This window comes from Mytilus trossulus, chromosome 6 (genome assembly GCF_036588685.1).
Source record: "Mytilus trossulus isolate FHL-02 chromosome 6, PNRI_Mtr1.1.1.hap1, whole genome shotgun sequence".
Lineage (NCBI taxonomy): Eukaryota > Metazoa > Mollusca > Bivalvia > Mytilida > Mytilidae > Mytilus > Mytilus trossulus.
Window position 1 is genome coordinate 26139204 of NC_086378.1, and position 12742 is coordinate 26151945.

Here is a 12742-nt window from a genome sequence, read left to right on the forward strand (position 1 = left end):
TTCATTCTAATACAATTTAAATCTATGTTTTAGCAAAATAAAAAACAAAAAGATGTACAAGGGTTTTTTGCTAAGAAATGTATTCGAATACAACTTAAATCTGTATGTTTTAGCAAAATAAAAACAAAAAGATGTACAAGGTAATGCTAGGTTTTCATCAGAACCATTAGTTTGTTTTATCTCCAGTGTGTTTGTCTGTATATGTTCATGCAGTCCTTTGTATATGTTTATAATCTTGTAGCATGTTTTATTGTTTTTGGAAGGAGCTGATTATATTATTGAATTATTAATAATTTAACTTCAATGAAATTCAATATTTTCCCTAAGAATCTTCTTACTATTTACTATCCATTATTAATTAAGGGAGTTCACTTCTCAGTTTTCAAGTTATTAACTTTTCAAATCACTAGTTTTTATTGAAAGGGGATTAATAAAGAAATCCAAAGAGCAAAAAAATATATAGGTCACCTGCTTGCTTTTGAGATATTAGCCATTGAAATTTTGGCTGGAAAATGTTCTCTCTTGACTTTTCATAGCTTTATCATTGTCAAGTTTAAGTCCAAAAAAAACTATTGAAAAATAATTAAAATTCTATAAGACTTTAACAAACAGCTTATCAGTTTATATGTAAAAGAATTCTAAATAAAAAAAAATGGGGGTCACCAGGCAAAATTTGTTAATGGATTAAAATGGATAAAACCAGAGGATTCTGAAAATCTTACCCAAAATTCCAAAACATGACAAGTCAGCTTCCTTAATGTATGAATGAACATTGTACTAATTATACTAAATGCTCTTGCATATATTGTACTGCTACAAATGTTGATCTGTATGTGTAAAATCTCATCAAAGAAAGTTCTGACTTATATTAAAACATTAATCATTTCAATGTTAGAACCACCTATACCTTATTACTTTAATCCACCATTACTGGGCATCAAAAAGGTTCCCATGATATTTTCATTTCACAACTGAAAAAGTTATTTTTGCATCATTTAAAAAAAAAAAAAAATTGCTGCAGATTCCCAAATAGGGATATGGTCTATACTCCCTCTCTACTTCTGGTACTACTAGACATTTAAAGGAATATTGCATTGTAAAGTTGACAAAAATATATAGTTAAAAAATATCAACATGAAAGCAGCATATTTGGGTTTATACTACCTTTAAATGTCTCAGAAACCAGAATTTTTAACAAAAAATTGTAGGTCACTATGTATATTACTAACCCAAACCAGGCGTAACATTGTATTTCTAAAACATTTTTGTAAAAGGCTAGTTATTTGTTCACAATGCACAAATACATGTTCCTATGATAAATTTCAAGTAAAAGTTTCAATATGAAAAGTTTTATGTTAATAATAGTATAAGATTTTATAGATTGCTGTTTATAAATTAATTCAGTGATTTGATTTAAATTTAGTAATTAGTCTTGATACATATAGTTTCCTATGCAATAAACATGATAAATGAAACCATTGCTTCCATATGGTTTAAATGTATAAATGTTGGTTGTGTTTAATAAGCATGATATTAAATATTTTGCCATAATAGTGGGTCTCATTGGGGGGTTCCGATCCCGGATCCCGCTTACTGTTTTGTCAGATTCCTGTATCCCGCTTACACAATATATGTAAGCAATTCTAATTTTTTTTTGTCATTTCCCAGGTCCCGCAAGACCTCATTTCCCGTTTTCACGACATAATAATTTGACTTCAAGTGTCATGCTTACAAAAAATCGGCAATCCCGCGTCACACTTAGACCCCAAAAAGGCCAATGAGGCCCACATAAAAATATGTCAAGTATGTGGTTAATTGTACAATCAGTGCATGTATTGTATTCTGTATGCTAGAGCATGCAAATATAACAATATTTGTTTGTCAAAACATCAAACATGACAATAGATAGGAGTCACAGGACTAAAGTTAAATCATCCTGAGGTTTTCATAAATTGTATTGAATTGAGTCTATATGTAAAGACTGTAGACTAAAACGGTAAAACTTAGCAACATCATGGCAACAATTTTTTTTTAAATTTACCTTCAGTAAGATGATCTGAAATGTATAATTCGTATAAGATTACACAAAAATGGTAATTGATTTCCCTCAAAGGAGTAGGTGATTTTGGCCTCAAATTTCAGGTTCTTCTGACGAAAGATTTTGACCACTTTTTAATCACTTTTTTTTTAAAAGTGTCTATTTCATTTGAATTTAGTTTATGTGAAAGATTTAAACTGATTTAGTCATTAAAATCGATCTGATTCAAGCTCAAATATGAAAAATCTACCAAATATGCAGAAAAAAGTCACTTTTTAGATGGTTTTTGTCAAAAATGAAAGTGGCCGCATCCGTGTTCATTCTCAACCTTTATATATGTGATGTATAATCATCAAATACAACTTGCATTTTAATATTATGAATGAACACTTTCGTTTTAAACCGTCTAAAATTTAACTAAAATGCTAGGATTATGAAGATTTCAGTAATTTGGCATGACTTTAAAAATGGTGCTAGTACCAGAGATATGTGCATTGCATTGTCCAAAAAATACCATATTTGTGTAGCAGGAGCATTCTACTGTCCAATGAATAACTAAAAGTTTACATTTTAACAATTTTGTTAAACTGCTATATTTTGGGGCCAAAACGGGGTCTTACTGAACCTACTCTTTTGTATATTTGATTGTTGAAAAGTATGACCAAATAACGTTGCAAAATCCACTTGTAAGAAAATAAAAACCTTTGGGAGCTGATTAGTTAGCCCCTGCCTCATATATTAAAAACAAAATTAATTATTTCAACCAACTGTATTTTAGAAATAACTGTAATGTATTTGTAGCTTTAGGGATGTCCATCAATATAAAGGAGCACAGATGTCGTTCATCACAGAAGACCTAGCCGCTAAATTACAGTTATCAATAATTGGCTTAGAGACTCTATAAACTTATCAAGGTTTAGGGACATTGCAGAAACTACTAGAATTAGCCACTTGAAAACTGCTGTTATTTTTTTGCTTTTAGAGCAAATGCCAATCAGAGTATTGGTCGTACCGGAAATCTCGGCAACATTAAAAACCTTCATTCAAAAAGCTGCAGAATTACTGTATTTTATTCAAAATAAAACTTGCAAATCCAGTTACTACAAACTACAAATTGAGTTTGATTAACTGGTGACAAGGGTATCTTTGTCTGTATAATTGAATTTTTGCCATTTAGTTTCAGAACTGTTCACTCCATCTGACTCAGGAATTCAGTCGACTATATCCAGGAAGTCGTGCCTCTAACATCATGTCCAAGACATCTGCTCCAGGCCTTGTCGTTGGTATGGGGGTTATTGGTACTAACCTCAAACATGATCCTGATATGTTTTTATCTTCCAATGCTGGATACACTTGGCGACAGGTCAGTTTAATTCAAAGCTTTTTTACCACTTTTTAGTCAAACCTGTTATTAAGGGAAATCCTTTCCAATCATTGTTTACTTGGTAATATTTATGCATTTTGAATCTCAGTAAAAATATCACTTCTCTAATATGATAGGCTCAACGCTGACTTTATATGCTGGTTGGACTTTACTTGAACAGAATGTGGTTCGTATCATGCTACTGTAAATTCGGTTATTAATGTGAGGTTTTTAATATTGCGAAAAATGTGACTGAGTTGTAAACGCAATAATTTAAACTCACATTTTGAGATATTTTATATGAATTTAACAGGATTTTTCTCAAAATCGTAAAAATTAAATTCGCATTTAAGTCTAAAATGACAAAATCGCAATAATAAATGCACGCAATAATTTCTGAATTTACAGTATTTCAAAAGATATAAAAAGTTCATAGCATCAAGTTACATCTCTCACAAAAAAAATTTCTTTTGCAGAATTCATTTGTAAAGAATATTCATGAGATATGTTATAAAAAGAAAGAATTTTAAAGATATAATTTTGAATAATAACTTTGGGTATATAGCTTTAATGTAATACTTTAAATTAATTTTAAAAAATTGGATGTCAGTGCTTTTGTTATCTCTCTCATTAAAAGACTTATTCATTTCTATGCTCAAGTTTGCACATTTGTGTAAAAATTATACTATTTGGCTTGATATCCAAAATTACTGTTAAAATTTTATGCTTTTTTCTCCCTCCTTTAGAAAAATGTTATGTAAATGTTTATATTATATTTTAGGTTTTAGAAGGTAACCAGTATTATGCTATGGGTGATCATGGAGGACTCATCATATCTGTTCCACAGTTCAGAACCACAGACGAGTTGTTGTAAGTATAACACAGCAGATCTCTGTCCAAGTACACAGCAAGAATTCTAGAATAATTTTACTTTTCCATTAACAAGTATTTATTGATGGTATCTGTTTTTGTTTAAGGGAATAAGTATAAAAAAGAAGATGTGGTATAATTGTCAATGAGACAACTCTCTACAAGAAATGACAAACATTAACAACTATAGGTCACTGTAGTGTACGGCCTTCAACAATGAGCAAAGCCTATAACGTATGTCAGCTGTAAAAGGCCTTAAATTACAAATTAAAACGAGAAATGTAAGGGCTCATTTATGTACAAAAAATTAATGAAAAACAAATATGTAACACATCAATAAACAAAAACCACTGAGTTACTGAAGACCTATATTATTAAGTTGGTTCAAAAATTTTGTTTTAAAAAATTGTGGTATCTTTAATACAAATTTTAACCAGGTTCATAGAATGCACTTTAATCATTAATATTAGTATTACAGATAAAAAAGCACATGCACTCACATAAAAACAAGACAATTTTATGCTCCAAACATATGTGTATAAGCATGCTACCTCTACAGATAAGTAATTTGTGTACATATTATCTATTTTAATATTACAGTTACTCTTGGAATGAAGGAGAAACGTGGGTAACCTATAAGTTCCACACAGAGAAGATTCGTGTGTATGGTATCCTCACAGAACCTGGAGAGATGACATCTGTCTTCACATTATTTGGTTCACATCTAGAGAGACATCGCTGGCTCATCATACAGATAGACTTACGTACAATATTCCGTATGTATGGTTTCTTTTTCTACTAAATATTCTTTTTTTACTCATATATCACTATGATGGTTTGAGGAAAAATCGTATTTCTTGACCTTCAAATTTGTAAACAGTCATTCATTGAGAACCACTTTTTCCTTTCAGTAAATTCAAATACATTGTGTTTCTCAAGGAAAAGAAAAAGTTTCAAAGTAATTTTAATATTAATTACACCTTATGTAAGAATCTTTGGTTTTGATTGGTTAACAGCCAGTGTATTTTTCACCAATTTACTGTTGTCAAATGAATATGGTTCATTTTTTAACACCACTGGGGTATTTGCAAAAAGGATATGCCTTTTTTACCCTCTCTGTCGTGGTATTTGCCAAAAAATACTCTATCCAACTGAATGCTTGTAATGTCACGATCATCAATGCGTGTTTGAACATTAACATTCGGTGTAATTAAACAGATTTAGGATGTTCTTGACTGGTATTTGTGAAAAATATCAGTTTTGAGAATAAATTTCCCTCGCCTTACGGACCGCGAATTTTGACATTCTCTCGACTGGTATTTTGCAAATACCCCTCCTTGACATGATATATCTGTTTAATAATTTTTTGGTATTTGACTTTACCTTTAGCTTATAACATAAATATGCTAAGAACCAGTTTTGAACTTTTTCAGCCTTTCAATGTAAAGAAGACGATTACAAGATGTGGTCTTTCCCTGATCAGAAGCCATATTTTGGTTGCATTCTGGGTAAAAAGACAGTTTATGAAAGACGTATATCTCATGCAGATTGTTATAATGGACGAGATTATGACAGAGAAGTGGTAGAAAAGAATTGTTCCTGTTCCAGAGAAGATTATGAATGGTAAGTTATTTTTATTTCATTTGTATATCATCATTTTCATTTTTGTAAATTAGGTTTTGCCTTTACAGATGACAAATGTTTCTGTTCAGAACATAAATTATGGTGAAGAACACAATTTACACATGTATAAATTATGATGGGAGGGGGTTACAAAATGAATTTAAATGAGCTACTTGTATATGACTGTAGACATATTTAAAATAATAATAAAAAAAATCATGATCTGGTTTACCATCTTTGCTTTAAGGCTTAATTTTCTTAAATTGACAAAGCATTATCAAACTTTGAAATTGTCTATATTTTCAGTGATGTTGGCTTTGCATTAACTGAGAGTTCATGGGGTATAACTGAAACTTGTGAAGAAGATCGTAACAGTACCATAGATCTTCACCATCCTCCTGTTCCCTGCCCTGAAGGAACTTTTTATCCTTACAGTAGAGGGTAGGTTTAGTTTAAACATATTTTATTTGCTGAATTAAAGCAGAATGGATTAGACACAAATGTAAATCATACTTTTGAAGTCTTCTCCGTAAGGGTGTAGGTATATACATATGAACAAAAACAGTCTATCTTACAGAATTGTTATATAATGTTCTATCTATTTATAAACCCTTCAGTAAAAAGAGGTTAATGTTTTTGAATTCTATATTTACTGGAAAATGGATTAACCTTTGAGATCAAAATTACACATTTGCACTAACAGCAGTAATTGCTGTTGAGACAAAGGGTTAATCAGAACCCCATACAATTTTTAGTTGCATAGTCAGATAGTAGGCTAATTTGGCACACCTGCTTGCTACGAACATACTGGTTTAGCCAACTCTACAAGAGAAATACTGTCCTCAGTGAGTTTAAAATCTGTCTTTTTAAAAGAGGTTATTTTAATGGTAAGAAATTATCACCATAGTCTCAAATAAAAGCTCTTGCTAATAGACCAAGGTAAACAAATTAATTTCATTGAAAACAGCACTAACAGTTTTTTTCTTGTCACTTTGCACCAATATGAAGGTATAAATATTTATTAAAGAAATATACATCATATGCATCATCCCTACTGCACATGACTATATAATGAAACTTACATTGCTCATATTTTAATTGCAGTTTATTTAAGGAATGACTGTAATATTTTTTCTGTCTATGAAGATAAAGCACACTGAATAATGGCCGTAGCAGGTTATTTAACAGTGTGCACCAATTTTAATTTAATTCTAAATTCCATTTTAAACAGTAGAAAACCATGAAAAACATTGATGGCTTCATGGTCACATGACTACATTATGTCTTTGGGCTGATAACAAAATAACAACAGCCAATCAAAAGACGGGTTATATCCAAAATTAAATTATGTCTATATAATAAATTGTTATTTACAGATACCGTAAGATCTCTGGTGATACCTGTCATGGTGGACTAGAGTATAGATACGATCCCTACATGCTGTCATGTCCTGTAGCAGGTATTTAACAAAGTGTCATCCTTTCTCACTTTACCAAAAATATTGATATATATGTGATTTCATCAAAAATTGAATAATTTGGGTTCTTTGAATGCTGAATCTAAACATGTACTTAGATTTATGATTATGGGCCTAGTTTTCAAGTTGGTCCAAATCAGGATCCAAAATTATTATATTAAGTATTGTTCAATAGCAAGAAATTTTCAATTGCACAGTATTCAGCAATAGCAAGAAATCTTCGATTGCACAGTATTGTGCAATAGCAATAAATTCTCATTTGCACAGTATTGCGCAATAGCAAGAATTCTTCAATTGCACAGTATTGTGCAATAGCAAGTATTTTTAATTGCACAGTATTGCACAATAGCAAGAAATATCCAATTGCACAATATTGCGCAGTAGCAAGAAATTTTCAATTGGAGTTATCTTTCTTTGTTCATAATAGTAGTTGAATCAACTTAAATCATTATTTTATACAATATACAATGTATATTCACTTTTACTTCCAACTGATAAATAAAAACAATCTTTACCATTCAGTGATAACAAGCACTTTTTTATGCCCCACCTACGATAGTAGAGGGGCATTATGTTTTCTGGTCTGTGGCTCCATTCGTTCGTCCGTCCGTTCTTTCATCCTCGGGTTAAAGTTTTTGGTCAAGGTAGTTTTGATGAAGCTGAAGTCCAATCAACTAGAAACTTAGTACACTTGTTGCTTATGATATGATCTTTCTAATGTTAAAGCCAAATTAGACTTTTGACCCCAATTTCACGGTCAACTGGACATCGAAAATGAAAATGGGAGTTTCAGGTTAAAGTTTTTGGTCAAGGTAGTTTTTGATGAAGCTGAAGTCCAATCAACTTGAAACTTAGTACACTTTCCGCTTATGACATGATCCTTCTAATTTTAAAGCCAAATTAGACTTTTGACCCAATTTCACGGTCCATGGAACATGAACAATGATAGTGCCAGTGGGGCATCCATGTACTTTGGACACATTCTTGTTACATTTTGATATATTATGATGTATTTAAATGAGTAGTTTTTGTTGCAAACTCCATTAGAAATGTGAATTGAGATCAGTTTTGGAATACAGGAAAGGGGATGTGAAAAAAAAATTGGGGGGGGGGGGGGGGGGTGTGTTCAATTATTCTCATTTCAGATTTCATAAATAAAAAGAAAATTTCTTCAAACATTTTTTTGAGAGTATTGTTATTCAACAGCATAGTGAATTGCTCACAGGCAAAACAAAAATTTAAGTTCATTAGACCACATTAATTCTGTGTCAGAAACCTATGCTGTGTCAACTATTTAATCTCAATCCAAATTTAAAGCTGAATCCAGCTTGAATGTTGTGTCCATACTTGCCCCAACAGTTCAGGGTTCAACCTCTGCAGACGTATAAAGCTGCACCGGGCTGAGCATCTGGTTATAAATTATTGTTTAAGGGTAGGAATTTAAAAAAAAATATTTCAGTATTGTTGTATATGTAATTTCAGAATCAAAAGAATTCCTGTTGTATTCATCCCGACACTTTATAAAGAGATATGTTTTTGGACAAGACAGAGATGAAAATATTATGGATGTAAACAAAATTGGTTTAAGAGGCAACATCTATGCTATAGCCTTTAATTACGGAGAAAATATTGTTTACTGGTCAGAGGGACAACCTAATAAAATCATGGTATGTTTATAGTGATATAAGTTGTTTGGGGGATAACCTAATGAAATAATTGTATGTTTATAAGCTGTCAGAGGGTTAACCTTGTGATATTGTGGTAGATAGACAGGCTCAATGCTTTCTTCACAAAGACAAATCTACAACTGTGACACCTTCTTTCTTCTATATTAGTACTTTGGGAGGTATGTCTGCGACAAGATATATAGTTTCAATATTGATGACATTGTATCAATATGGATACACACCTTTTGATATTTGTCTCACCAAACACAGCATCAACAATATCGACATCTGGATAAGTTTTGGTCATGTATGTACTTGAGCTATATATTATATCTATCAGTCCTTCCAGTCAAGACTTACATTAATGTTAGGTTCTAAAATATTTTTAAAATGAAGTAAAATCATACTCAAAATTATTCTCTTTCAAGAATGTAGAATTGGATAGGATATAAGATTGTGAGAGCACAGGGAACTTACTAATAAAAAATCTTTCTTTAAGAATGAAAGTTGAAATTTTAAAAGAAAGGTAAACTTACAGGATAGAAAAAAGAGGAAGTTGATAGCCAGGGATTTAGAAAGAGTGTCTTTCTTCATCCCTTCTGTAAAAGCAATTTGGTAATATGATTTCCCATTCATCTTTTCAGAAAATGAGCTTAAGTGGTACTGGTAACATGTCTATAGTTGCTAGTGGGCGTGGCATGTCAACAGTAGAGGCCTTGCAATTTGATTGGACTGGTGGCAATCTGTACTGGATTGATTCAGTAAATAAATCAATTGAAGTGGCAAGGAAGAATGGACAGTTTAGACGAAGACTTGTAGATCACACACATCTTGACAGACCAAGAGGTCTAGTTCTTGACCCACATTTTGGGTATGTTGCTTTTCAACACAAATAAGTCTTCAAGGTTCACACACAAGTTCACAAATTGAAAAAGGATCTTTTCACATAAAGAAATTGTGTTTGCAAGAAAATAAGCGGAAGTTTTACACAAGAGCAATACATTCATATCTGTACTATAACTCAGATATTTGTACTATGAAGAAATGTGGTATGATTGTCAGTGAGATAATTGTCCACCATAGAACAAAGAACTAGGATGTAAATTTTAAAAGGCTAACATGCAGACTCAACAATAGGAAAAACCCATGAAGTAGAGTAAGCTATAAAATATCACAGAATAACATGTTAAAGTGAATTAATATAGGAGAGAATTTTTTAGAATTCCCTCTGATGACCTCCATCAGATATGGTGAAGACATACATTTTGTGAAGCCAAATAAGTGAAATTTATTCAAATAGACATGCATAAAAAAGGGTCTAACAGAATAGCACAAACATGCCTGTTGCACATGTTGCAGTCCGATTCAACTTTAGTTATTGAGCCTTTAAACAATTTATTGACAAAAAATTGGCAGTCAAAAATCAGTATCTGAACTGTATGTTCATTAATTTAAACTTTCCAGAGGGTACCTTTTACAGTGATAACTATGAGGGCTAGACATGTAGCTAACATTAAATATTTATATTGCAGCTGGATGTATTGGACAGATTGGTCTCGAGAAAATCCAAGGATCATGAAGGCTTCAATGGATGGAAACAAAACTACAATAAAGGCCATCGTTACTGGCACATCCAATGTTTTTTGGCCAAATGGTATTACTATAGATCACAGAGAGATGAAGATTTACTGGACTGATGCCCATCTCGACAGAATTTCATCGGCTAACTTGGATGGCAGTGAAATTAAATGGTTGGTTCATGGGACTTCTTTAGTACCACACCCATATGCCATTGGTATTTATAAAGTAAGTTTTATGTTGTATACTGGAAAGAAATACTGTGGATTGATTATTATTCCGTGGATACCAATTTTTCACAAATTTTTGATTACTCAGGAACCTCAAATTACAATATTCAACGGATTTCTATAAGAATGTATGCAGACCTTGGCAAAACCACGAAATCAAATATGCAAGATCTTCCCAAACCTAGAAAAATTGGTATCCACGAAAATAAAGGAATCCACAATGATTTAATGTCTGTGTAGATCGTTTTGAAAATCTTAAATCTTGTTGTTGATTTCAGATAAGGATGGCTTCAATTCTTGTTAAAATTAAATTAAAGATTTAATGCAAAATCTTGTTAAATTTCTGTTATGAAAATAGACATATTTTCAAGGCTTGACAATTTTTGTTACATATACCATTTCGTTAGAAATTTGTATATACTGTAGAAACATTATTTTTTGTGGGGATAGCTTTTCAAAGATGTTTGCCTCTTTCTGTTTCTTTCAAAGTATTTGTTCAGCAACCACAAAGCTTTAAAATTCATATTTTTGAATGCAACACATAAATAGTCAACTTTGTACTTGTTTGGCTTTATAAATATTTTGATATGAGTGTCACTGATAAGTCTTTTGTAGACGAAACGTGTGTCTGGTATACTTAATTATAATCCGGGTACCTTTGATAACTATTAAAAGGTTCCACCATTGCATGAGATAAGATGTAACAAAATTTTTTTAATTTCCACACATTGGATATTCTTTGTGGTACTATTCTACAAAAATAAATAGGAGTGCATTTGATGTTTTGTACATATGTTTATTATACTGTAAAAATATAAGTGAATTATAACCAGAAGTGGTGATTGTGCAGTAGGGTAAAAATATTTATTTTAATGTAAACCAACAACCAACTTTTATTTTTAGGACAAGATATACTGGAGTGATTGGTTGAAAAAAGCCATATATTCTGCTAACAAGCTGACTGGACGTGGTATTATGGCAGTCAAGGTTGATATTGACGATGTGATGGACCTAAAAATATTAGATTATTTGTCACAGCATGGTTTGTATTCTAAAGAAATTCACCAAGCCATTGTATTTGTAACTCCACTGGGTGCATTGTTGAATTGATTTGGTAACGAGGTTCAGATTTATTTGTAATCATTAAAACAACCGTAGTTATTTCTATTTCTATTAAAAAGAAAAGTAGTAGAATTAAGTTATTCTTCCTGTCACATAAACATATATGAAAAATGAAAGTTTTCTTAAATCCACGAAAATTGGAACTTGCGAAAATAATTGAATCCACAAATGTTTGAATTATATGTTTTAGATTCAACTGCATGCAGTAAATCAAATGGTGGGTGTTCACAGTTATGTCTGCCAAAGCCAGGACTGAAAAATGCTAATAATAGGACATGTAAATGTGACGAGCTGATGCCAAAACTTATCATCTCTCCTGACGGAAGTGACGAGAAATGTACCTGTCCTCCAGGAGAAGAATTAGAGAATAGCACCTGCATACACTGTTAGTATAAAGGTTACATGAATGTTAATTTTCACTACAAAATTAAAAATTTAAATTTGTCTGTAATATTGAAAAAATGTAGACAGAGTTCTCAATTTTTCTTCTCAAACCTCAAAAATTGAGGAGAACAATGACCAAGAGTTGAAAACTCATGAAGAATTTGCAAGTCCCTATCTGATGAAGTAACATAGTACTTGTTACTGACATAACCCCATATTTATATGCTGTTTTTAAAATGAACAAGAGATACACAATGTTACTAGGTACTTATAAAAAGAAGATGTGGTATGATAGCAAATGGGACAATTCTCCACATGAGAGCAAAATGACACACAAATTAACAACTATAGGTCACTGTACGGCCTTCAACAATGAGCAAAGCCCATAAA

At 31.6% G+C, this 12742-nt stretch overlaps 1 protein-coding gene across 2 annotated transcripts in view; it reads left to right on the plus strand.

Annotated features, from left to right (window-relative positions):
- LOC134720998 (sortilin-related receptor-like) overlaps nucleotides 1-12742 on the plus strand; it is a 70954-nt gene that overhangs the window by 17187 nt on the left and 41025 nt on the right. Inside the window, exons 9-20 of one of the 2 annotated variants that reach the window (XM_063583633.1) lie at nucleotides 114-140; nucleotides 3216-3401; nucleotides 4183-4271; nucleotides 4872-5047; nucleotides 5705-5894; nucleotides 6201-6335; nucleotides 7271-7353; nucleotides 8854-9038; nucleotides 9683-9909; nucleotides 10571-10844; nucleotides 11750-11888; nucleotides 12159-12353. In XM_063583633.1, coding sequence (XP_063439703.1) covers nucleotides 114-140; nucleotides 3216-3401; nucleotides 4183-4271; nucleotides 4872-5047; nucleotides 5705-5894; nucleotides 6201-6335; nucleotides 7271-7353; nucleotides 8854-9038; nucleotides 9683-9909; nucleotides 10571-10844; nucleotides 11750-11888; nucleotides 12159-12353 — 1906 coding nt within the window. The remainder of the gene's footprint in view (nucleotides 1-113; nucleotides 141-3215; nucleotides 3402-4182; nucleotides 4272-4871; nucleotides 5048-5704; nucleotides 5895-6200; nucleotides 6336-7270; nucleotides 7354-8853; nucleotides 9039-9682; nucleotides 9910-10570; nucleotides 10845-11749; nucleotides 11889-12158; nucleotides 12354-12742) is intronic. The other variant, XM_063583634.1, reaches the window with a different exon arrangement.